General features: G+C 40.4%; 1 protein-coding gene across 4 annotated transcripts in view; it reads left to right on the top strand.

Moving 5' to 3' along the window:
• Positions 1 to 27716, top strand: part of LOC111147299 (phosphodiesterase 1C) — a 598548-nt gene that overhangs the window by 288837 nt on the left and 281995 nt on the right. For 2 of the 4 annotated variants that reach the window (XM_022503267.1, XM_022503268.1), the window contains exon 2: positions 14115 to 14141. The exons of the other annotated variants lie outside the window; for them this stretch is intronic. In XM_022503267.1, the coding sequence (XP_022358975.1) occupies positions 14115 to 14141 (27 nt within the window). The remainder of the gene's footprint in view (positions 1 to 14114; positions 14142 to 27716) is intronic. 4 annotated transcript variants of the gene reach the window in all.

The following is a 27716-nucleotide window of genomic DNA, read 5'->3' as shown; positions in this document are numbered from 1 at the left end:
TTCCGCAAAGAGGCGAAGAAGTCTTTTCAAAGATTTGAAGAAAACAAGGAATCCTCTAGTCAGCCCAGAATAAACCAGCCCAGAATTCTGAGCTGATTTTATGGAAATTGAGAAAAGCTGCTTCTACTTCCTAGGGATATAGCCTGAGTCCTAGTGCCCTTCTCTATGTTCATCTCTCACTGATAATTCCTAAAAGAGGAGGGTGTGGTTGGTTCCATCTGCTGTCCTCTAACATTGAGTTACTGGATAGAAATCTCTCAGGTCACCTCAAAAGGAGTTGGCCCCCAAATTGCTCCCTGGTCCCTCAGGGACCTCACAGGGTTACCTTCCCCTACACATCAATTCCCAAGAACCTTAGTTACTTTCCTTGAAAGGTAGCAATGTGATATCCTCTTGCAGTGTATCAAGTACGATATGGAGGGATAGAACTAATGAATGGAGGTAAGAGAGTGTGCAAAGTACAGAGGCACAGGAGATATTAGTACGTCAAGGAGGAGTGAGAGATAATGTTGAACAGGAAGGCATGGGCCAGGTAGTGATACATGTAATTTTGAAAAATTTTCTTTTTGTTTTATTCAAAACTATACATGCTTATAATTTAAGGAGGTAAGTACTTTAGCACGTTTTCCTATGTTGCACATACATAGAAGTGTGTCCCACTCTCCACTTATCTTGCAGAATCTTTTTTATTTTGATACATGTAATTTTAAGGAGTTTACATTTTATCCCTTACCTTATAATGAACTGTTAAAAGAGTTTAAGCTAGAGAATAAAGACTGAGACTTGAATTTTAGGATGGGCTATTCTGGAAGAAATGTGGAGGGCAGACTGGTGATGGAATCTGAGGTCTGGAGAGCAGTTGGAGAGGATTCTTGAATTTAGGGTAGTGCCACTTAGTTTTGGAGCAGAGAGAGAGAGAAGGAGAAGTTGGCTTCCAAGTTTGTTTTGGCTTGGATGTCTTAGTGAGTTTGTTGCCATTTGCCTTGTTAGGGGCCATGGAGAGAAGAGCAGGCTTGGATAAAGCAGGATGATAAACTTGGGTTTGGACATGTTGAAATGGAGTTGCCTCTGGGAGATCCACATAGCTATTGGTGATAGCAGTCTGGAACTGTGGAAAGACCTTTGGCCTGGAGCAGGAGGTCTGAGAGTCATGGTTCTGAGGTAAAGCCTTGTGAACAGATGGCCTAGGGAAGAAGGGCTTCACCCGACTCTCACTAATAAAGCAATGCCAAAAGAATAACCAAAAAAACTCTTCACGTCCACCAGATTACATATTTTAGCATATTAATGGATCCTTCCACTCTCTCATTTAATTGAAAATGTCAAGTGGCTGAGCATATTTTTGTAGAACTCCTATTATATACCAGATACTAGGAGCTTCAGAAGAGATGTAGAAATATCAGGAGTAAAGCCCTGCTCTCAGGAAATTTAGAGTCTAGTTAAAGAGACAAGATAATTCTTTATACATGAGAGAAGTTAAAAAAAAAACAATAGAAGTATGCACAGTAACTAATTGCTTATTAAGTGATATTGACACAGAGTCCTAGGGTTCTGAGAAGGAAGACATTCATGTGTGAGAAATTGTTTTTGTCGTTCTTTTCCTACTAAAGATCAAGTAAGTTTCATCTGAATACTTCCTTAATGTGTATTAAAGGGAAGAGGTGAATAGTAAAAGGGTAAGTAGGTTCTTACACTTAGAATGAAATTTTCTGTACTTGAATACTAACGCAGTATATTAGCACATGCTTGCTTGCTTAACATAATTTGGTTGTGCTGACTTATTAGCTAATTACAACTCAGTATTTATCACTTAAGTATTTATTATTTTGACCAAGCTTTACAGCCTCTGTTGGCTGGGAAGCAGCCATAAGCAGAGAGATTTCTGCATTTCTAGCTTGATTTTCTATCTTTAATTTTCTTTGGCTCATAGAAGTTGACTTGGTTCCAGTTTTCCCATACGGGGGGAAAGTGCTCACCTGACCTAACTCATGGCTTTTCAATAAAAGACTGAGAAAAATAATTGTTGAACATGAGGCCCATAAGGTAGTCTGTAACGGCTTTAAGAATGGCCATCGCAGTTTCTCATTGGTAATAAAAAATGAATTCTACAACAAATAAAATACTCTATTCCTAGAGAAAGTGTACGGAGTCCATGTGAAGCTTTGGTATTCTTCAGACTTACTGGAGTGTATTCTTTTGACAACTCTTATTAAACAAAATAAATGAGCCTTCATGAGTGTATGAACATCCTAGATGTTTTTAGGTTGTGAAATAATGAAAAGCTTAAGAGAATTATTCAATCAAGAAGACATAATTTATAATTATAGGTAATGATTTTTATTTATATATTTGAATGAATACACATACGTTTATATGCAGGAAAGTCATCCATCACTCATTCACTAAGCAAACACTTTTCCTGGCATTTACCGTGCACCGGGCACTAGAGAGTGGGAAGCAAGATAAAGGTTCCCTCTCTTTAGGGAACATTCAGTCTACTGGTGGAAGCAAATATTAAACATGTAATTCCACAAGTAATTATTTACATTGATGAGTGCCACAAAGAACTATAGGGCACTGTGGAAACATGTGAGGGGCTGAAATCTGGTCCAAGAATCAAGGAAGGCTTCTCTGAGGGAGATTTAAGCTGAGCTATGAAGAACAAGTCGGTATTAGTTAAGGAAAGAGGTGAAGGAGAGTATTCTAAGGTATTCAAAGCCTAGGAAAACAGCCTGTGCAAAGAGCTAATTGAACATGGAAGCTCTGAAAAAAACAGGAGGGCCAAGTAGCTGTAGCCAAGACTCTGTGGAGGTAGGAGGCTCAAGACACAGCTAGAGAGGGATCAGATCTTGCATTTTATTTTATTTTATTTTACTTATTTAATTTTTCTTTAGCTAAGGCAGCAGAAGAGATGATTTATTATATACATGTTACATTCAGCCACAAATGAAAACAGAATTAGTCCCAAAAGTCACAGGTCCAAGGCAAAGGACCAAAAGGAATTGTTTTGGTATGAACAAGGTGGGTCTCTCAAAGGTAATAATTGTGATCAGATGGTGATGGATATTCTTGATCCATTGAATCAAACTCTAGAAAGTAGGCACGCAGTCCAACAATTGGTATTAGTATCCCTGGCCTCTGGCTTTCCTTATCTCTGCTCCTATGGATTCTATGGGTGCATAAGCTCACGGTTTGCTTGGACCTCTGCCTCACTGTCTTCTTTGATGCTTTAGCCTACGCATTGGCTTCTTCCTTTACTTAGCTCTCATGGTATGGCAATTTCTAAGAAGAGGTGCTAAGGCCAAGAGGTTTCTTTTTTTAGACCAGGGGGTTTTAGCAATGGGAAGCCATTGTAGGTCTGTAGGGATGGATTTGAGAGATTTTCAGGAGATAGACTCAACAGGACTTGGATGTGGAAAATGAGAAAGAATGTGGAATCTAGGATGACTCCCAGTTTTTTGCTTCATTTCCAGATGCTATTTACTTAGATCAGGACCACTGAGGGGGAGCAAGATTGCAGGTTTTGTTGTGCATGGGAGCAGAATGAGTGGAGATTAGAGGTAATGAGTTCAGTTTTGGACATATTGAATATGAGGGACCTATAAGATGTCCTTGAGGAGATATTGGGAAGGCATGAGCAGTTGGATAAGTGGGTCTGGAGATGAAAGTTCTGGATTGAAGGTATAATGGATAGCCCAACAAATTAAGAAGAAAAGAATATTTGTATATTTGTATATACACATAGACATACACACATAAGAGAACACAGTTTAGTGTGACACCCTAAATGGTCTGACAGAAGGTGCCAGAAGACTGTAAATTTATATGTATTTTCTCGTTGGCATTTTTTTTTTAATCCAGCATATGGGAAAGGCCAGCTAGCCATTGGTGTACATAGCTTTGCTTGGAATCTTTATGTTGACTACTTGGTGCTATGCTCACCATAACATAGATTTGGAGTAGAGACAGAAACCTGGAGGGTGGAAGGATCATTCCCAATATTCTAAGGGTAGAAAGAGACCATGACCCAAGAAGCCAAATGGAATCCAGCCCCCCATTACAGACCTTCTGGGAAAACAGGGCATGAGCCAGGCAGTGAGACCCAAAGTGTGGAGCCCAGCCACCACCGTACAGCCTGTTGAAGTTTGGCTGGGTGGGGGTTCTCTGGACTCTGCAGGAGGCCATCCTTTGTCTAGGCTTGCCCAGTGCTACCCTGTGGGGATAATGTTGTCCTAGAGGAGGCCTGTGATGGACACAGCAGGTCTCTGTCTCTTGGGGCAGTGCATAGGTCCTGTTGTGGTTCGCACCCTCCATACTACATGTGCCTTGTTCACGGCCTTTTCTCTGCTCTTTAAGGGCTTCCCCAAATGGCTCTCCCTCCCTTCACTTTCATTCTCTTCCAGGGGGACCCAATATTCAAGATTCCGCTGAAGCTTTCCTTTCCCTTAAGGCCACCAGAAGAGTGAAAACTTAAACAATCAACGTAAGAATGCGTTGAATATTTTGGCTGAAAGTCACTATTGGACATCCAAAGAACATTAAGTTCTGTTTATCCAGATTCCAAACAATCAAAATGCTGAAATAACCAAGACTTTTCCTGCACTCTAGAGACACTCTGAGTAGATACAGTAGTGAAAGATTAGTTTTTGAAAGCTACTTCCATGTGTGTTTTAGGAATAGTTCAAATTCAGACTAATATCTCACCCTTTTTCCCTCTACCTCTCTGACTCTTGTCTAAGGATGACTCTGACAGGTCTTGTATACCTTTAAAATACCTCCCCCGAAGAATTTTATACTCAGTATACTAGTCCAGGTGGTTGCTATTTGGAAATCTCGTCTGCTAACTATGAGGAACCATAAACACTTTCATGAAGAGAGTCCTGTATTGCTTATTTGTGAAACAAAAGGATTCATTACTGTAAATTGAAGCCCCATAAATATTGTTTAGAATTGTCATTCTTTCTATAAAACTATGGACTGAAATTAGTTATCGTTTAAAAAAAATGAAGGAATTGTTCAAAGTACCCATTTCTGGGAGTCTTTGGATAGTTGCAGTAAAGGTTATCCTCAAGGAGAATTTGGTTCCAATGTTCAACTCATTTCCATTGGCAGTAGAAGCTCAAAATGGTCCCTGTGAGCGCACCTGCCGCTTAATTTTTTTCCCTTTTTTTCTGTATTTTGGATATTGGCCTCATTTCTACCACATTTAAATTGTTGAAATTTACAGAGTCTGTGTCCAGAGAAGAGCCTTATATGGATGATGTTACTGGGAGAGAAGGTTTTAGAGGAAATAGGAAAGACCTCTGCTCCCCAGGAGCTGGTATATTGACTTAAATTCCCCTGCTTTCTGCCAGGAGGAGGTTTTGATCAGAGCTGGGAGGAAGGGTCTAAGAGAGCAGGGAGGGAAGGAATACTACTGGAGTAGATGGGAAAGGCTTGGAAAAATTAGACCAGTCACTGACGTTAAACTTGGCAGAAGATAGAGTTTTTGTTCTGGCTAAATACGTATGGGGAAGAACAAAGTAGGGAGCTGAAGCAACTCCCTGGAGAATTCAAGTTAAAAATTCTACCCCTCCCCTAATTGCAGGGATAGATCTATAAAGAGTAAGATGTTGTCTTAATCCTTTGGATTTATCCCCACTTAGGCAGTGTTGCACAGATATTAAGAAATATTTTTGTTTTCAGCCTTTCTCATTGATGTTTATCTAAACGGGAGCCAGCCGCCCAGGAAAGCGGTCTCAAAAACCTCTTCCAGTCCCACCCACGCAGTTTTCTTGTACTTATAACACAGCCAGTCGTTGTAAATGCGTGACCAGAGGGATAAATAACTTATACAAAAAAGTACTACCTTGGGACGCCTGGGTGGCTCAGTGGTTAAGCCTCTGCCTTTGGCTCAGGTCATGATCTCAGGGTCCTGGGATCAAGCCCCACATGGGGCTCTCTGCTTGGCGGGGAGCCTGCTTCCCCTCTCTCTCTGTCTGCTGCTCTGCCTACTTGTGATCTTTATCTCTCTGTCAAATAAATAAATACTTTAAAAAAAAAAAGTACTACCTGGACTTCTACAAGCATGACATTTACTTTCTATTTTCTTTCTTGAAAAACCCTTTTCCATATTTTGTTGCTGGTGCCAGTAATTCGCTCACTGCCTCACTTAAAGCAAGATGGGAATAATGCTTGGTCTGCTCAAAAAGCCTTGCTTTCCAGAGGAAGATTTCCGCTTTCTTTGGGGAGGGGTCCCATTTGGGGAGCTGTTGGACGGTAATTTGAGTGCTGGAATTTTTAACCCAGGCCCAGGAGAGAAGCAGGCATGCACAAGAGATTTGGATTTCTGTGTCTGGCCAGCTGTCTGCAGGCAGACAAGGGGGCTGGGGAGGGAGAACAAAGAAGAAACAGGGCTTTGAGAATGTGGGAGCATGGGGCACAGTGTGGATTAGCTGTGTGAGTTGGTGCTGTTCCAGGTGGAGCTTCCTGTGGGGTTGTTCAGTTTGGATTAATCTTTCTCAAAGATTTCTCCTCTTTCCAGTGTCCAGCCAGCAGTAGATAGAAATATACTTGTTTCCAGGAGTGAGTTAAGAATTGATTGTCTTATTCACAGCTCTGTTTCAGATTAGCATTCTCTCATTCTTCAGATTCACCACCCTTACCCCCAAACCTCACTTCTTCACTTGAATTTGATCTCATCACTTTGGGTTAAACATATTGCAATTTTGTACTTTGGGAGTTGCTGACCCTGAGTATGATTTTCCTTTATTAAGAAGGCTAAATGAAAGGGTGTGAGTCTGTGGGACAATTACCCCTAATAAAAAAGCGAGCAGAAAGATTTTCTAGAAGATTCACAGAAAAACAACCCTTTCCTAATTATTGGGTTATTCTAGGTGAAAGTGAGTTTATGTCTCTTCACTATTTTTTATTTTTTGTATTTCCTTAGATCTTTGGCCAAGCAGGAAAATAGAATCATTGCCTACATGGATTTTCACTCTGCAGTTTATCAGTTAAGAAATATCTGAACTAGTAAGGGAAGAAAATCCCTCACTTTCTCTAATATCGTCTCCCCTTCCCCAATATTCTACAAGAAGGTGCCAGACAACTGCAATTTATATACACTTTCTTATTGGCGTTTACTTATTCAAAATGAGAAGTGCCATCAAGCAGTCAATATACACATAGCTTTGCAAACCTAGGTTTTATTGTATGCATCATGGAAATGAAATCATCGGTAGGAATAAGAAGATACATACAAGGACCTTCCATTCTTAGCAACATGTAGAGGAGGTCCTACAAATGATTTAAGGCATGTTCAGTAGAAGTTTCCAGATACCCAGTTCTGTTCAGTCTGCCCCCCATATGCCAATGAAAAATACAACCAGAGGATCAGATGATCATTCAGATCCTTGCTCATTTCATGGATATTTGTGACATTTTATATTCGTCCACTTTCCCACAGGGAGTTGCATGTGACCTGAACTCCTGAGAACATTAGTGAACTCCACACAGTTAACTGAGTCTTGCTGTGCACTTTCTTTTTTCTGAGTCTGTCCCCCAGTCTCCACTCCCTTGAGGGAACTGAAGGCTGAGAACCAAGATTCCCAATGCTGTCTGTGCATTTGGAGTGGTAGTGACCTTGGTAGGGTAGGATGGAGACAGGATCTGACAGGATCTGGACCAGAATGAGTCATCCTTGCCTGGAAGCGCGGGAGAACACCGAAGGCAGAGCTCCAGTTCCCACTGTGCATGTTCAGTTGTTGTAAATTCAACTTCCCATACCAGAAAACCTTCTTGTGCCCAACTGGGAGATATCTTGCTGTCAACTTGGAAACTCAGCACAAGTTTTATTTTTTTTTTTTAAGCCAGCTTGTTTGAATATTAAGCCTATTTATAAACCTCATTATTGCAGCACCCATATGGCTCTTACTCAAAGATACTCACTTTGAAAAAGTGAAAGACTGCCAGCCAGCCTCTTCATAATTTAACATCAGTGCTTAATCAACTCTCACTTATCCAGGCTATCAGGAATGATTCCCAAATCATCTGTTTGACTTTGGAGTATGTGAAACTTAACATTTGTTTGATTGTGGGCATGCCCAGTACATTGGGAATGCCTAACCATCAAAAAGCAAATAAAGCCCTTCAGAAACATCCTCTCTCCCACCTCATTGTTTTTCGGTGCTGTTCCCTTGCAGTCTGTGCTCTGCCCCCAGGCAGGTCCAGGTTCACAGTCGACAGAATCACCCCTTTTACACTTGCTTTGTTTCATCCTTTCTCTCCCTGGCTGAAGCCAGGAGAGGTAAAATGAAACTCGGGTTCTAGAAACCTCTGCTACATGACACAGCTATGGAGAGCTTTGGGGAACATTTTTCAACATGGGTGGGGGGAATCAGTGGTCTTTGCTCTTTGATGATGCTCCTGGCTCAGTTTTCACTTCTTCAGATGTGATCAGCTGGATGTAAATGGACTGAAGCCTTTGGGGGAGATTTTCCAGCTCCTCACTTCCCATTCTGTATACAGACACAGACATACACACAGTCATAGACCCACACACAGGCACACACACATGCACACACCATTTGATAGTTCTTGGGCAATCCATGGTTCCATAGAAACATTCCTGGCTTAAACAGACTCTGATTTTCGGTGAAGACCAGGAATCTTCTAATTTGTCTAAGGGGTAAGTGGATATGGGTCAATCAGTGCTGGTTATAGTACATCATGTCTCTGCATTGACTTTCAACTTCTGGAGAGTGCATAGGGATTCTTTGTAAGCAACTTACTGGGCTTCAGTTTTTAGGAATTGTTGGTAAAAAGAATCTTTATCAAATGATAACTTTAGATATTTCTAAGGATTGTTTGGTGTCCAGTTCATAAATATCCAGTTTTACTTTTTTTCCTCCTACCTTCTCAGCAATGGCCCTACTTCAACTTTTGAGGGAAGTGTGTAAATCTGCTAGGTTAACTGGGATCACAGAGAGAGTAGGTGGCAAGGTGTATAACCTACAGGGCTTGAGGGGAAAGCTGGACAGAGTTTTTGCTACTCCCCCTCTTAGCAAGACTCAGAATAGCACCTGCTTCCTCTCTGGTTCAGGTGTTCTTAAGGAGAATAGCAAGTATTTAATTTTTTTTTAAACCTTTAGAAAGCAATCTGCAACTTTTTTTCATTACTTTTTTAATGAATAAAGCCTTTTTATTTCCAAACAGAATTTGGAAACCTATTGAATTGAAATACCATTATTTTTGCAGTACTGTTATTAATACAGTAGCTGACCCTCAAACCCTTCCTTGGTACCCAGCACTGTGCTAAAGGCTCTTCGTTGTTCTTAACACTAGATTCTCACATCACCTTGTGAAGACGTTGTTATTATTGCCCAGCTTTTACAGGTAAGGAGACTGGTGGTTGGGAACCTGATGTCAGTTGCTTAAGGTCACATTGCTTATTGGGCGGAGTAAGTTGGGAGATGGCTCTGAGCTCAGGCAAGGGATCTCAAGCATTGTGCTCTAATGTCTCTCAGAAGAGTGAGGAGGGCCGAACCTGTTCTGGGAAGTTTGCAAAGCAATACTCTAGACCTTCAGGGATGCGGTTTCCTTGGCCCAGCCTTGTGGAGATGACCCACCTTCTGCCTGAGCGTGCAGCCCTGCTGTCTCCATCTCCCACATGGCCAGCTTTGCCAGATCCCAGGGCATAACAGCTCCTGGTCATTCTCTGCTTTTTTACAGCAGCTCAGCCCAGCTATGTGAGTCTTGAGATTTGTGATCTGTTGTTTCAGGTTCCAAAAAATTGTAAATATGAAGTAAGTTTGAAAAACCAAAACAGAACATTTAAAAACATTCCTTTTGTCTTTCAGGTTATGAATCAGGAATAAATTCTTTCGAAGTTCTTAAAAACAAAAGGCCAAAAATAAACTGGGTTCTTCTCCAGTTCATTTCCTGCATTTGGAAGGAAAGGACCCAGTTTGTTTTATTGTTGTTGGTTTTGTTTGTTTTTGTCTAGTGTCTAAGTTCCCTTTTGGCACCCTTTGACTTCTTTGCATACTTTTCTTGATTTTGAAGACTTCAGAGTTTGCTTTCTTTCTCAACCAGCTGAAGGTTCTGTATCCTTAGATAAGTTACTTAACCTCTCTGAGCCTCACTTCCATTAAGTGTAAGGTCAGGTAGACCTCTCAGGGTCCATAGGTGTCGAAGTGAGTGAATTTGTATAATAGGCATGGAACTGAGGAGATGCTCCACAACTGTGAGGCCTCCAGCCTCCTCTCATTGTGTTTCTCCTGTGTGCAGAGAACTATGGTTATGGTAGGTGTCTTCACTGCTCATTGTAAATCATTGCTACACAGAAGGAAAATGAGTAGGAAGAAAGCATTTTTTGATCAGCTTCTTCACAAATCCACTTATTCATTCCCTGCTAATATATTGAGCAGCTGCCATTTGTCAATCACCATGTGAGGAAGGAGAGAAACACCAGCAGGTAGTGGACAAACCATCATTGCCATCAGTGTGACAGATCGTAACTACCTGGAGTGACAAATGCAGAGACGTGGGTGAGCTCTGGCCAACATGGGGCATACAAAAGGGGCACTATCCAGTCTGGGAGACTGTAGAAGGTTTTCAGGAGGAAGTAATGTCTTGGCTGAGAGCTGAAGGATAAGTAGGGCTCATTCAGTCCTTGCTGATCCTACCCAGTCCACATGATCTGTGAGTTGGATATTGAGTAGGGTAATTTCCAAAGATGTATATTTTCTCTTGTACTTGAAGTGCTGACTTTCAACTCCAGTAGAAAATGACACTGTTTGGATTGGGTCTGTCTTGGTTCTGAAGTGTCCAAAAGGGACAAGATGGGAAGAGAGCTCTTCTGACAATGAAGCCAAAGATGCAATTAGGAAGGTGGGGAGTGAGTACCAAGAAGGTGGATAGTACTGAAAATCAAATTTTTGGACTTTCTTTGGATTTACCAAATGCACAGCCAGTATTTGATAAGTGTGAGGGGCAGCTATAAATGATTTATTTATTTTGCCAGGAGACATGTTGTGTGCCACCCATGTGCCATTTGATATGTAAGCCCTTGGAGTAGATACACAGATCCATGTAACAGGACCCCTGGCCTGAAAAAGCTCAAAATAAGGGGTAAAGGGATCTAAAATTTTCAGAATGCCTACAGGGCAGGCATGTACTTGGCAAATTCAAAACACTGTGTCCTCTGAGATTATTCTTTCTATTTTACAGATGTGGGTACTAAAGCTTAATTTAGCAGAGAGTGTGCCTGAGGTCTCACAACTTGGGGGGCAGGGGTGGGTAGTTGGGTTTTGAACCAAGTCTGTTACATCCCAAAGCCTTATTGTCTATCCACATAATAGGAGATGGGACAAGGCAATGCAAGAGGTAACCCCTTCTCCCAGGTATCATCTTTTTTTTTAAAAAAGTATACATTGGGGGCGCCTGGGTGGCTCAGTGGGTTAAAGCCTTTGCCTTCGGCTCAGGTCATGATCCCAGGGTCCTGGGATCGAGCCCCGCATCGGGCTCTCTGCTCCGCAGGGAGCCTGCTTCCTCCTCCCTCTCTCTCTGCCTGCCTCTCTGCCTACTTGTGATCTCTGTCTGTCAAATAAATAAAATCTTTAAAAAAAAAAAAAAAAGTATACATTGTATTACTTTTCCTACCTTTGTGCTCAGCACTTTTTAGCCTTATGGCCTGCTATCTCCTTCTGTATCTGTCTGGGCTGGGCTGGTTTGAGGCCGCTAGACATACCCTCTTTTCCTGTTTGCCTCATACTTAACGTATTTCTCCTTCTGAAATCCCAGCCATCAACCAGGACTACTTCTTCCACAAAGCTTTCCGAGCCGCCCCCCTTGTGTTGGTTGTTATCATAACATAACACTTTTTAGGTACATATTTTAACTTCCATTTTTAGAATAATGATTCTTTCAGAGAGTGAATTTCAACAGTGCTATTATGGGGATTAGTGATCTATGAAGTGCTTGTTACTTGTAGGTGCTGAAAATGGAAGCTCTTATTTTTGTCCATCTTTGATTATCTCAGTGCTCCCAGCAGTGACTTTGTATGGTTCTTGGCAAATGCTGGGGGAGTTCTGTGGAAGCCAACAACAAAGGTTGTCTTCTTCTGACCTTTGAAGGTACCCTCTGCTGATAGAATTAGTTGGGCTTCTGGTTCAAAGCCGGGGCATCCATCTGGCCTGACTGCCCCCTTCTCTTTGGTCTTTGCACACTCTCAATGGGTTATTTTTTGATCTTGCCTTAAGAGACTCCTTAGCCCAGTTTAGTAGACAGTAGTCTTAACAAGGGCTAAGGGCACAGGCAACACCCATAACACACTGTGGTCTATGCCTGTAGATAATCCTCTGCCCTTGGCTACTGCCTAACGAGTGATTTGTTCCTGCTGACAGGGTCCAGGCACAATCTTTAGAGGGGGCACAAGACACTCTCTTAGGCACTCGGTTACTGTGGGGAACCACACAAGAATCTGCCTTTGTGGAGCTGACATTCATGAGGGTTATCTCATTTATTTCTTACCATAATGTCTTGAGAGAGGTTCTCTGATTATTCCCACTTTATAGATGAAGAAACTGAGGTTTGGAGGGGTTAAATAACTGGTCTCATACAGTAGAGCTCAGTGCCAGAGCCAAGACTGGAACGCAGGGAGTTTGTTCTAAAGCCCAAGTTTTAACCCACTGTGTTAGTTGACCTTCCTCTCTTTATAGATGGTATAATCCAAACATAAATATCTTCATATATTTGCATAGTCTTATATGTATATATCTACATATGTGACTACATACATGTGTAAAATAATAGTAAAAATAGTAAATATAAAAGCACTGATCCATTAATCTACTGCCCTGGGATCATGGTTATCATTTTGGTGTTTCCTTTCAGATGCATATTTGGTGCATTAGGCAAGATCACCCTGTACGTTTCATGTTGCATGCTGTTTCCTTCACTTAACACTCAGCACCATTGTGCATATGTTCATTTGAACAGAGGTGTAACAGATCATAGTGATTCTGAATTTGAAAATCTATGCCCTTTTTTAAAAACGTGTGATATATAGCTCTATGAGCAAATTAGTGGATTGGCTTCCTGGGTGCAGTGACTGTAATGGGAATGCTGGTGTGGAACTAAGGATGACTGGGAAGCACTGCACTTTCTGGAGATGCTACCAGAAGGATGCATTTTCCTCTCCTAGTACTTACTTTCCTTGAATCCCCTCCAGTAAAGAGCCTGTTCAAACTCCTTTGAGAGACTTCCAAGCCTGCAAAAAATGACACAAATCTGAAAACCATTGAGATATTGGGATAATAAACTTGGTGGCCACTTCCCCTTGAATGCCACTATGACCTGGGCTGATGTTATCTCTATTTGATAGATTAAGAAGCCCTATGCCCAGGAGATTTGTCCAAGGCTGAATAGCAGAAGTAGACTAGAATTCCAGCCACTTCTGCTCCTAGGGAAGTTTCTTCTAGGAACTAAACCACAGCTGCTGAGCCATTAGCAAGTTCCTACTGCTGCTCTCACCACTCCTTCTTCTAGACTTTCTCATTGCCCCTTTTCTCCTTTCTTCTCTGAAGAGCTTGTGTCTGATCTTAAGGCTTAGCTACATGATTACCTATTTTCATTGTAAAAGGCACATCCTTAAAGGGACTTCAGTGCTATATGGTGGAGGTAATAGTAATAATAGTGACAATACAAATAGCTAATGGTTATTGGCCATTTTATATGTGCCAGACAAAAGAAATGCTGTATGGGATCCTGCCCAGTTACTTCTCACTAATCCCATGAACCTAATAAATGGAGGGGCTGAGATTTGAAACCTTTAAAACCTGACTTCAACCCAGATTCTATAGTGCTCTCAAAGGGGAAGAATGAATATAGGAAGGCAGAGCCCCTGAGCTCTTGGGGTGCTATTTTTAAGTGTTAAGGCTGGTCATAGGCATCTGACCACAGTATCACACAATAATCCAAAACTTTTAGCTGGGCTTTGAAACCCATAAGCCTCACAGAAAGAACCTCCCACAGAGTATTCCCCTTCGTGCCTGTCTCTGCTGAAGTTATCTTTTCTAATTCACTGCCTGCCACAAATTCTTTTCTGATGTGTGTTTATGCTTCTTTTCCTACAGGAGGAAATATAAGAAAACATCCCAAAGGTAAGAGTGTCTTTCTGAGAAAGGAGAGCTTGTTGGTTGAGTCATTTGTGGCACAACTCTTCAGAAGCCTGGCTCACGGTGGACGTTCAGTGTAATGAACAGTCTCTTGGTTCCTTCTCAGCGAGGTGCCTGCTTCATCTTTGGATCACTTCTGCTGCTGTAGTAAACATTGGTTGTAGACATTTAGTGTGGTACCCTGAGTATCTATCTTCCCGTGAGAGTGGATCTGGTGGATGAAAAGGCCTGTTACCTATAGATCTGCCTATAGGAAGTGATTTTACTAAAATCTTGAGCAGAGAGGGCCTGGGCTGGGAGGTGCTGAAGCTTTATGGATGGAAGCACAAAAGTATCTTTAAGCATTTGAATTCTCCTTTGCCTGCAATTCCTATTTGCCTCATTCTCTGATAAAATGTTGTTGAGCTCAAAGCATAGGTACAAATTCCTTTAAGGGCACTAATGGTCTTTTTTTTTAAACCATGGAAAAGGTAATTTAAAGTAGAATATCATCTTTTATCATCCTCCGTTACTTCATTTTATTGAGAAGAGTTGGGAAAGCACATTCCAAAGAAATAGAGTTGCTCAGATCTTTTGTTTGCCAAGCATTAGAAGCCCAGAGTTCAGACTAAAAGGCTAGTGTCTGCTTTTCATTGATTGTATTTGATTTTGGTATTATGACATTAAACAGATTATATTCAGATAAAAAAAAAATCCCACCAATGCAATTAAAACCTGCCAGTCGGTTTCAGCAATGGTAGTTTCAGTCGGATGACCATTTTAATCTTACCTTTTCTCTTGAGCATCATCTCAAGGCGGAGAGTCCTGTTCTGTGGTTTCAAATAAAGTCAACAATCCACAGTAGTGTTGTTACTGTTTGATATGCAGTGTAGAGGTGCACGCATCATTGAGAGAAGATGAATACAACCTTAGGGGTTCCTAGCAGTTGCTATACTTTTCTAAATATAGTGAGCTTACACAGATGGCTAAATAATTCTGTCTTGTTCAGGTTCATTGGGTTCAGGGTAGTAATTGCATGTGAACCACTGAACAGGATGTAAATTAATCACTCAGATTAGAGGGCGTAATAGTCATCAGTAGTAAAAGGCAATTTATCATTTTTACATGTAGTTAACCTGGGGTATGAAATATTTCAAAGTTGCTTCAATTTTATTTGAAAAGAGATAAATAGACAGGTTAGAGGAGTTTTACAAGAGAGCTGCTCAAAACTGTCAAGTTTCAAATTACTATGTCGATTATTTTTGAAAGCATATTTTTGCATATCTTACATGAATGCTGTCGCATTTTTTATTATGTCAATATAATAAAAAAATAGACTGTCTTGTTCCAGCTTCACTGAAGTCATGTAAAGTGCAAATTAATAGAGGGTTGGTTTGGGCTCTTCTATTTTAAATCACATACATATTTCCTATGAAACTGATACATGTCTGCTAATCTCTCATTGATTACAAACCATCTCTAAACTTCTGGCTTGAAACAGCCGTTTTATTCTGCTTACAGTGATACGGGTCAGGAATTTAGGAAGGACTTGGCTGAGTGGTTTGAACCTGGTGCAGCTGGAGTGGGCTGCAGCTACGGGAGACGGAGGGTCCACTTCCAAGATTGCTTCTTCACGCACGTGTGCAGAGACTTGGCGCTCTTTGTTTCTTTCCCTCTTTGCACGTGGCTTTCATCCTCCAGCATGGAGCTTGGGCTTCTCAGTGCATGGTGGTCTCAGGGTGGTTGCACATTTTGCTGCCTTCTTAGGCCCTATGTGTTCCAACAGACAGGAAGTGGAAGATGCTGGTCTCTTTATTACAACTTGGGCGCAGAAACTGGGGCAGTGTCACTATTGTATTTTATTGGCGAAGGTATTACAGAACCCACTCAGATTCAAGAGAAGGGGACATAGATTACAGCTCTTGATGGAAGGGTGGTTACAGAAGTTGAGACCGTCTTCATTTACCAAACCTGTAGCCTTTTTCAGAATGATCTTGCTTGAGAACTTTTCTGGGGATCTGTAAATTTGGATGAAGTGGATACCTCATTTGATAAATGGTAGACACTTTTAAAGATGTCTTGATAGCTCTATCAGATGCTGGTCTGTTTGAATATACCCTTGTCTATTTGGTGATTCATTTGGACTGAGGGGAGCTGTGTTTCCTTTTTCATGTTAGGGGCAAACATGCCAGTGTAAACTCAATGGGCTATTTGAATGCTAAGTGTCGTTATTTGACTTCAGTTAATAATTAGTCAGATAAAGCTGGTGGCTTCATGTAGGGAGACTAAATGTTATATTAAAAAGCTTTAGATCTCATAGGTTTGCTTTGGACATTAGGAGAAAGAGAGTCCAGGATACAAAAATAATCTACCTTTGTTTAAACTTCTTGTGCTGGGCTTCATTTCATTTCACTTATGTATTTATTCACCTTTCAAAGCCGTGTTAAAGAAAAAACAAATCCTCTGGCTTTCAAAGTCATCATCATCCTACTATACAGCTCAACTGAGGTAGGTATCATTCTTTAAATATTTTATCAAGTACTAGGCAGATTTCAGTAGCCCAAGAGTATGTTATGATAGTGATTCTTCTGAATATCACTATTAATATTAAAGGAAATGCACTCATTTCTTCCAAGGCCAGAATTTCAACCAAAAGAATGATGTTATAAAAACCCTTTACTGGGTTAGCAAGGGCACCAGTAAGTAGAAGATAAGATTCTCCTTGCACAGAAGCCCTTATTGGATTAGGCTTTACATCAACGCAATTAAGGGGAGCCATCCTTTTGCCTTGTGATTGAGTCTTGTCCATGAGGGCCAGTCATTCCAAGAGATTTGTTGAAGTGGTGACATGGTAATTTGACAGCTAGAGAGGATTACCCAGGAGAACTGCTTCCCCCTAAAATTCTCATCAGGTTGTTTTTAAATAGCAGCAACTTCAAGTTATCAGGTCTGGCTCCGAGAAGTTTGTATCTTTGAGAAAGAATGCCAGATCATGTACAAAATAATCACAAATACTTAGAAATAATCTAATACTTCTGGGATGCCACTAAAGAAAGGATTTGCTATCAGAGATGGTGTTGTAAGCTGAATCTATGTTAGAAGTGTTTCCAGCACACCCACACACATACGCACACTCACACCTCTATTTTAGTGTGCCTGGAAATGCTGTGGTTGGTCAGCATAATCAGAAGCAGAGGTACAAATAATGACTTATCTACAAACCTCAAGGACCTCTGCAGACTCATGTGCAGTTTTCATGTCTGGACTACGGAAATACTTAGGTCAGAATGGTTAGGAGTTGGAGTTTTAAGCCACATCAGATAGTGGAAACTTCATTAGAATAAAGGTTTTTGATTTATCAGGTATAAATTCTAGGTTGGTGGGTGGGTTTGTTGATTGCTTGGTAGATTGTGAAATCTTAGTTAAGTTTAGATAGTGTAAGAAGTTCTGGCTCTGACTATATCTGATTTACTCATTTTATAAATCTAGACATTTCTGTGATGAGATAACTTTTTGATAATCTAATTAGATTGATAGTCACATGTATATAAGTTTTGACTCCCCCAAAACTTAACTACTAATAGCTTATACTGTTGACTGCAAGCCTTACCAATAATATAGTCAATCAACACCTACTTTGTATGTTATATATATTATATGCTGTATTCTTAAACTGAGAGAAAAGAAAATGTTATTGAGGAAGTTACAAAGAAGGAAAAACACATTTATAGTACTGTATTTAACTAAAAAAAAGATCTGTGTGTAAGTGGACATGTGCAATTCAAACTTGTGTTGTTCAAGGGTCATCTGCACAAGAAATTGCCTGTGAATTGTGAAGCGAGAGGTACATGGTTTTGTAGTTAAGCTATATGTGAAAAGCAAAATAGAATGTGATACACGCTATAATAGATCTGAGTACTGAAGGTCATTGGGAACAACTGGGTCATTTGGGAAGGTATTTACATTATTATATACTCTTCTCTCACTAAACCACAAAAAGGGCTATAGTGTTGCTTCTTATACATGGTGCTTGGAAGTATGGGCATATTAAAGTCTAATAGGGTAGCTGAGAATTGTTTCTCTCTGTTTTCTCCATGTTTTCATTTATCTTAAAGCTGTATGTTTTGCTGGTTCTTTAGGCTTTCTCTCAAAGGGGCAAATGTCTCAAAAATATTCTGGACATTAGGAGGAAGACAGCCCAGGATAAAAACATGTGGAGATAATCGGTTACCTCTATCTGTTGCCAGGCAAAATAAGGAGTTATTTTTTCCTCCAAGTGTCTAATGCCTTCTTTCACTTGGATTTTTATGTGACTTAGTAATCACATTTGATGAGGCCAATAATTGATTAAATCCAGCGAATGATTCCCTTAGTCAGGTCTGCCTGTGCTGTCACGAATCAGCATGTTTAATGAGTCATCAGCAGAACCACCACCTTTGCAGTTAAGAATAGATTGTCATGTGTGTGGTGGGGGTGGGGTGGGGTGGCAGAGGGGGTGGGAAGTGGATCTTACCCTCTGGGAAGGCTGCCTTCAAAGCAATTGTATCCTTGTATGAGCAAGTGCCTCTTCTGCTGAGCTGTGCCCCTTTCTCATTCTGGGACATAGTAAGACTCATTGGTGAATTCTGAAGCTCTTTCAGCATCGCAGACATAAAATCAGTGGACTGTTGTCTCTTATGCAGTGAAAAATGGCAGTCAGTTGAAGGGGATATAGGATAAAGCAAGGCACCTAGTTTCGCATACTTATGAGTGACCAATTTTGCATACTACTACTTACTTAGTAGTGTTGATATTTAGAGCCTGATTATTAGTAGTAAAATCAGACAAGGGAAACTTCTAAGTGGTGAAGTCCTTTGAAGAATATTTTCCTATATTTGTGATGATTATGAAATTCTCAGAGTGGTAAGGACATGTGCATCAGCTGTGAGAATATGTCCAATTTACTCCAAGATTGCCAGCTGAGTCGAATTGACTTTCCAGTGAAGCTACACCAGACAGATCAGCAAAGTGGTTTGGTTAGAGTACAAATCACAGATGGACACTGAGACTTATCCACAAAGGAGAATACCCAATGCAGTTAACATGGAAAATGGCCTACAGGTACTGAAATTTCAGGTGAAACACAACCTGGGGAGAAAGGGGGAGGGTGATGGAAGGTCTATATAGATAGTTTGGTCAGAGGTCAGGGTCACCCTCCTACTATATCAGCAGGAGCCTGGGGAGCACAGGTGCAGGGATGTCGAGCCAGAGAGGTGGTGTAGGTGTAGCAGGAGTTAGGAACTAGGTGTAGGGAGAGAGGGCGCTGAGATAGAGTAAGTAGCTCAGACACTGAGTCTGAATAGTGTATCTAGATACTACTAGCAGTAATGACTTTGTCGTTGAGCTGCTGTTTTCTGAGCCAAGACGATCATCTAGGCACAATTCAGTCTTCATTTCTCTTCCATCTTCGTGTCTGATCATTACTACCATTCTCCCACTTGCCTAGGATTAACACTTTTGAGTCACTTCATATGAGCTTCTGTTGTGGTGTTTCTCCAACTTTAACTTTTGGTTCTTCTCCTTCCCCCATGTTAAACAGGTCTCTGACAGGTGGTTATGGGCTCTTTCTTCTCACTATTTTCATTCTCATGATCTTGCTCCCATCTCATTACTCATCTCTTAAAGAGTATTGAATGACTTTTCCTAACCACTCTTTTTACTCTGGTTTCTTCATTTCATTCCACATACCCATGTCTGATTAATCTTTCCACAGTGTCTCTGATGTGCTGTTTAAACAGCAACGGAACACCTCCATTAGCTTTCTTTTGACTAATAAAAGCTGTCTTCTTGTTTAGGATTTTAAGGGTTTCTGCAACTGCACCTACCTCACCTTCCTGCATTGTCTCTGTTACTCCCTTCTGTTCCTTCCAAGTTCCAGTCAAGTTGAACTCCTCACTGACTGCCATCTTTGCCTTGCGTTTTCTGTCATCCTTCCTTCATTCATAACTTTCTGCTATTTTAAATGTTCTCATTTTTACCTGCTGAAAGCCCGTGTTTTCTTGGAGATCCAATTCGAAAGTCATTTCTTTCCATGGAGCTTCTTAGATCTTTCTGCCTAAAAGAGATCTTGCTCTTCCAGTTATTGCTGGTCTAATTCCGTATGCAAGAAATAGCTGGGTGTGGGTCATTCTTCTTGGCACTAGTGTGATTTTTTTTTGAGAAGGGAATATGCTCCCCAAAAGCATGGTGCGTTGGACGTGATTGGTATTTGTTAAGTGTGGGTTGGCTTTATGAGTGAATCAGATTGGTATCCTCCATATATTTTTACTTTGGGTCAGAACCAAAGTCAGAATTACCAAGTGGAATTGTGGGTACTTATAAGTGGCTTTGCAGATCACCATATATTCCCACATCCAGACTCTCATTTAGTTCTCACACTGGCCAGAATGGAGTCCTCTGAGGTCAGCAAGCTAGATGGCATGCATGGTAAGAACCAGAAAGTGTTTAATCGCTTGGATCATCAACTCTGCTTTTTCTCTTCTATATGATTTCTGTCAATGTGGAACTTCACATTTGGGTGGAAACTGTTTTTGCTCTATTACCAATGCTTTAATCTTTATCTTTCCTCCATTTAAACTATTAATTCTAGAGATGTTTAGTGCCATGACAAATGTATTTGTTTACAGTGCATTATTCTAAATATTTGATAACTGTGGTGTGCATCATTTGGCTGTTCTGTGGTATTTTGCCAAAATGGTTTTGAGAATCATTTTCTTAGGTTGTCTAATAAGATTTAAGTATAACTTTAAGACTTCAGTAGCACTCATGCTGGACATATTGCCTCAGAAGTTAAACCCGGACTTCTAAATTGCCTGGGTAGGCAAGTCTCTAATCCCTCCTAATCCCGGTGGCCTTCAGTTCTAAAGAAGCAGAATTGACTTGATTGATTCAGTCATTGGTGAAGGCTTCCAGATTGGGGCCAAGTCCAACACCCAACAGCAGCAGCCTAAGAGGCAGATTTTGGAGTCTCTGGAGACACTGGATCCAATAGTGTAGATCAGAGCTTCTTAAGCTTCACCTTATCGATACTTCCATTGTGAGGATAGCCTGTGCATCAGAGAATGTTTACTAATATCTCTGGCCTCTGCTCACTAAAGGCCAGTAACAATCCCTCATCCCCTACTTGTGATGACCAAAAAAGTCTCCTGAAAGACAAAAATCACCTCTGACTGAGAACCACTGGTATAGATGAAAAATTAAGAATCAGGTTTTGATTTTGCTGCTAGTTTAGCTTTGCCAAATTACTCTACTCCTCTGTGGTCTCAGTGTCCTCATCTGTGAAGAGATTGAGGTTGAATATGAGGATTTTTCTGGTTCCTTTTGGCTCAAAAACGGCCATTCTGTGATTCTAAGTACTGAGGTCCTTCAAGAAGAAAGCCTAGACCACGAAACAACATTTGCCATGATGGCAAGAACTCTAGGACTTAAAATGAATCATGGGAGAGGAGCAGCATTGCAGGTGAGCGTGGAGGTCACTGAGCAGGTAACACAGACAGGCCCCACAGTGATGGTTCTCTGGCCACCAACCAGATAACCCTTGGTTTAGATATTTCTGATTTCACCTAAAGAATGTGAACTAATCATGAGAAAGACATTAAAAGATCAGTTGCCAAAACATGGTCTTTTCCAAAAACATAGATATGTCTAAAGGGTACTCTATTGGTTAAATTTATTGTGTATCTACTCTGTACCAGGTTCTTCACATGCATTATCGTATTTAATCTAAACAATTATCCTGTTTTATGGATAAGGAACTCAGGGAAAATAGGTAACCTGACTGAGGTCACAAAGCAGAGAAGTGATTGGGCTAGGGTTTAAAGGCAGGACTTTGAGATCTATTCAAGTATTTTCACATTATTTATTTATTTATTTTTTATTTTCAGGATAACAGTATTCCTTGTTTTTACACCACACCCAGTGCTCCATGCAATTCATGCCCTCTCTAATACCCACCACCTGGTTCCCCCAACCTCCCACCCCCTGCCGCTTCAAACCCCTCAGATTGTTTTTCAGAGGCCATAGTCTCTCATGGTTCACCTCCCCTTCCAATTTCCCCCAACTCCCTTCTTCTCTCTAACTCCCCTTGTCCTCCATGTTATTTGTTATGCTCCACAAATAAGTGAAACCATATGATAATTGACTCTCTGCTTGACTTATTTCACTCAGCATTTTCACAATTTTTTACAGCTCTGGAACTCTCTCACTCCCATCCCCAACCTCCCAAAGAAAGCAGCTTGAAGATGAATAAAATCAAAGGGTCAGAAAGAAATGTACTTTTGGAGTTCATTTCCCCACTTCGCCTATTGTTCTTTTTATCATTAGGACATTTTACGTTTGAAAGTTTTCATATTTGTGTTCAGCTCTCAGGGAAGTTGACACTCTCACGAAAGTTTAATGAAATCTTTAAGAAGCTTTCAGGAAAATTTAATGAAATCTTAAATACAAAAAACAAAAAATGACCCAACAAGCTATATTTAAATAGTGTGATTGAAGGCAGGGAAATTCACCTCTACCACCAGGTTCTTTTTTCAAAATCATTTATTTTAGTACAACAACTTAAAGTACTTTGAAGCAATATAATCAGTCATACATGAGTATGTAACTTTTTACGCATAAAAAGTAAACAACAGAAAGAAAATCAGAGAAAAGAAAACTTGTTCTGTATTTTTCTATCCTCTGATTTAATAAGATAATGCCTTTTCAAAGTTCATGAGGTCACTGACTGAATTTTTCCCTTTGTCTCTCCATGAGTGGACTCATGCTCAGCTCTGAGTTGTATATTCCCATAACTTTGGGATGTCAGGCAGAGGGGACCTGAAGGAAACATTTTAAGCAAGCTGGAGGGAGTAGATTAAGCTGAGAAGATTTTTGGGAAGAGGCCTATCTGTAGTCTTCGCTTATCCATGAAATCCAAGTCTTGGCATGAAACTTTTGTCATGTTTGGGTAGGTGCCCCTACTTACCTGAATCTGTTTCTTCTTCGCCAGTAATAATTGGAAATAATAACACTTGCTTCCTAGAATTCTTGGGAGCTCAGAATGAAATGGGATATATGAAACCTTTGGAAATCTTTGGCACATGGCACAACATGGCACATGAATAGTGCTCAGTCACTTGAGAGCTTGGGAGATCCCTCACAGAGAAATCACAATTCCATGGCCACTGTGCAAAGAGCTTGCCCATCGACTGCATGCTTCTCTAAGGAAGCAGGAAGTAGGAGGAAGATAGGCCCTGCTTTTTAGGCAGAGACTGTGTCTTATTTACTGATGGATGGGATCAGCATTAACAGTGATTGTTGAGTGTCTTTTGTGGCACATGTTACAGAATAGAAAGAAGGTTGGGGTAGGTAGGCAGCGGAGCAAGCCACACAAAGTCAATAACCATTGAAACATGGCCCTTAATTTGGAAAAAAGTTTGAAATGGCCCAGTCTGGTGTGGCGTCATGGTCAATCTTTCCACAGGAAGGATAGTTCATCTTCATATTTCACTTTTCAGTTTTGAGAGAAAATGTGTGTTCTTTAAGCCAGGACAGAATGAATAACACTGTATTTTACTGGTTGATAACATGTATTCTAGAATCAGCATGCCTGGCTTCTCACCCCAGCTTTACTGTTTCCTAGGTATGACCTTAATTGCTTAATTTCTCTAAGCTAGTGGTTCTTAAGTGGTAGTGATTTCCCTCTCAGAGGCTATTTGGCAATGTCTGGAGGTATTTTTGGTTGTCACATCTGAGAGTGGGGTATTCTACTGGCATCTAGCGGACAGAGGGCAAGGATGCTGTTAAGTATCCTACAGTGCGCAGAACATCTCCACCATAACAAAGAATTATCTGGTCCAGGATGGGAGTGGTATGTATCAAGGTTGAGAAACCTTGCTCTAACCCTTACTTTCTTCATCTGTACAAAGGAAATAATAATAGTTCTTACCTATAAGGCTGTTGTCAGGGTTAAATGAAATAAAGATTGAAAGCATTAAGTGCACTTTCTGGCTTTTTGTAAAGGTAAAGAGTATTTTAGCTATTATTATTAATGTTACTATTTTGACCTATGGGTCATTGTTTATGTAGCACATTTATGAATTCTATTTCATAGTTTAAGTAGTTGACATATAGGATTTTATAGTGTATTAGATGCATTTAAGTTTTATAAGGAAAAAGAAATAAAGTCCTTCAAATCATGCATTGGAAGAGATTTTGAAATTGTTTTGAAGAGATAGTATTGTTTGGTTTATGTAAGTACAGTAGACTGAAATAAATCAGAAATTATAAATTCTGTATGCTATTATATTCTGTTAGCCCTGAAAAAGCATAAAATCACAGATTTTAAAAGAAATACTTTGATATTGTTGCATATTGTTACATAGGAGGCAATAAAGCAAAACAAATTTACTGAGAAATGAAGTCCCAACTGTCACATGCATTATCAGTAGATCAATGAAAACTGGTAGCTACAAGGTAAGCCTCAATATAAATTGGAATGGATTCCTACTTTTACACCAGACCACAAAAATGTCCCTTGAGTTAAATACAAGTCCAGTAGCCAGTACAGTAGGTCTGAATACATAGCTCTACCTGGAATCACAGGCCATACTCCTTTCAGGTCTGGTGGCAGGGCTCTGTCACCAGAGCTGGGACTGTCCTGGTTGTCTTGTCCCAATTGTCTTGTTTCCCTTTTGCATAAATACAAAGGGAGGACTTATGGGATGACTTTCCCTAACCTTTAAGCTGTGTTTCATCATTTAGATCATAATCAGGAGTTTCTTAGAGTTACACGACAATTAGCCTAAGAAAAGAGCCAATATGGATTGTGAGGTCCGTGATCATTCTCTGCCTGTATGCCAGATTGATAATTCCAAGTAATTTTGCTGTGATTTTGCAGTGATTTTACTAGTTTTCATGTCCTGTGTTGTTAGTAATATTAACAGTAGAAATATATTTACTAGTCACCACGGTTTACTCATGAGCCATTATCAAGAAAAAAAAAAATAGATGGGGCGCCTGGGTGGCTCAGTCAGTTAGGTGTCTGACTCCTGGTTTTAGCTCAGGTCATAATCTGCCGCTCCCCGCCCTCCATGCTCTCTCTCTCTTTCCCAAATAAATACATCTTAAAAAAATAGGAGAAAGAGAAAAAGAAAATGAACCCCTTTGGTAAGGCAAAGAGTGCCTGTTTGATGGGTACACAGAAGCCTCATTCCCTCAGGGCTCATAGTACTGCTCGAGGGTGGGAACGAACATACTGCATAATAATAATATCAATGATGGTGGTGATGACGGTGATGGTGATGGTGATGGTGGCAGTGATGGTGTTGGTGGTGCCCCATGCATACAGCTATTTATTAAGACTGTGGCTTAATGCTCATTAGATCCCACTAACTTCAGACTTAACCTGTTTGCTTTTTATCTGCTTTTTTCCCCACTGCTGACTTCTCTGTATTGAGAGATGGGTTCCAGGAGCATGATTTGGGGATTTGACAGATAAGGTGCTGATGAAGCCATTGTGTAGCTTAAATAGCTTCCCATTTAGCATCATTACTTTGAATAGAAAGAAATTTTCCTTAAATGAGTCTCTTGTGTGGAGAAGGGTACTTTTGATCTTTAGATTGGTGGGGTGGATGATTCCCCCTCCTTGATATCCATGACTTCCTCCTTTGGTTCCTGTGGGGTACTGTAGGGGCATAATTATGCCAGAAGTTTATTAACAAGGCAACATAACACTGACACTCAGAACATGGCTTTTGGGGTCTGAATGGCCTCAATGTAAATCTCATTTCCACCCCTCCTTAATTTTGTGATATTTCAGCTTGATAAGCATGCATATTCTCAAGGTGTGGGCTACTAATTGTTCCTAACTCTTAAGGTTGTTGATAAGGATTAAAGGAGACATGTATGTATGGTAGATGACCCAGTTCTAGGCATATAATAAGTGCTTAATAAATATTAGCTGTTAATATAATGCCTCCCTCCCTATAAAAATTAATGGCTATTGAATGAGACTTCTCCTCATAATAAAGAACGAGACCTTGCTAATTCTCTGCAATATTTGGCCTCCCTCAAGGACTTATTCTGCTTGTACAGGAGATTAATTCTTCAGGATCTCATTAGTCAAAGGAGTAGCTGGACTGGTGCCAGCAAATTATGGACAGAGGTGGGAGAATCTGCCTTGTGCATCAGGCTGATTCATAAAGTTGTGAAGATAAAGTACAGGTCTCTAGAAAGAGCCTAAAAGAAGGAATCCAACTGTTTAGTCAAAGATTCTAGTTGTTACCTGCTCTCTGCTATTCTCTTGGCCCCTGTATTTATCTTTTAAGATGTCCTGCCATGTCCATGTCAGGGGGCAGGGACCTACCATCCCTGCCAGAGATTTAAAAGAGGAAGTCAAGTTGCAAAATGAAAGCTAGTCCACATGGTTGCATTAACAATACTACTCAGAGGTTGAATGAAGAGCAAATTAGAAATATTTAGTTTTAAAAGTGGGTTCTGGGGCACCGGCTCAGTAGGTTAAGTGTTCTACTCTTGATTAGATTAATTAAATTAATTAAAATTAATAGCCATTAATTTTGGCTCAGGTCATGATCTCAGGGTCATGAGATCAAGCCCTGCGTGGGCCTCCACACTCAGTCTGCTTGAGATTCTCTCTCCATCTCCCTCTGCCCCTTCCCCACTTTCTCTTTCTCACTCTAATGTCTATAAAAAAGATAACAATGACTTCTGCCAAAAGTATTGAATAAAATAAAATCAGCATGTTTTATTGGTAGGTATAGATTTTGGCTTGTCTGACTTCATTCCTAGACTCTTCACTTTACTATATACTTACTGAGTATCAGCTGGGTGATGGTCAGGCACTGTGAGACATTAAAAAATAAAAATAAAAGGACTAAGATGTGGTTTCTACCCTCAAGGAGCTAAGGACATAATGGGAGAGAGAGAGGGACCCAGGCAGGTTATTTCAATATGAGGTTTTTCATGGAGGTATAGAGGAGTGCTCTGCTTAGTTTGGGGACTCAGGAAATCTTGTTGGAGAAGACCCTGAGCTGAGATTTAAGGGTGAATAAGAGAAAATAGCCAGATATGGAAAGTTTTTATGAGTATTTATTTAGAAGGAGTAACAGGAGCAGATACTTGATTTTAATAACTTGTTATCTGAGTCCCAGTCTCTGCTCTGGCTTGAGTGGGTTTTGGTATGCAAGGGTAGGGCAGGATCAGTGTGCTATGGGTCTCCTAGGGTTGTGTCATGAATAGTAGTGAGCTGTTGCTCAGAGAAGTAGGTTATCACTTCTCTAAGGGCTGCAAGCAAAGCAAAGGAGACAATTAATAAAGATTTCTCTTTATTTAAAGGCATGTACTGTGGCCATCTGGACCCTGTGGACCACTTGCCTGTTAGAATGGCTCATCCCAAAGAAACCAAGAACTACTTCAAAATAAAAAAGGCAGATAAAAAAAGAATCTCCTATATCTTCGTAAGAGAGTAGAGATTAGAAGTAATGATGGAAAATGTTCTGTCCTCTATTTTCTCAGTTTTTATAAGGCTGGTCTTTTTTTTTTTTT

This window comes from Enhydra lutris, unplaced genomic scaffold (assembly GCF_002288905.1).
Source record: "Enhydra lutris kenyoni isolate GAN:26980312 unplaced genomic scaffold, ASM228890v2 scaffoldscaffold16, whole genome shotgun sequence".
NCBI lineage: Eukaryota > Metazoa > Chordata > Mammalia > Carnivora > Mustelidae > Enhydra > Enhydra lutris.
This window is presented reverse-complemented; position numbering and strand designations above follow the sequence as displayed.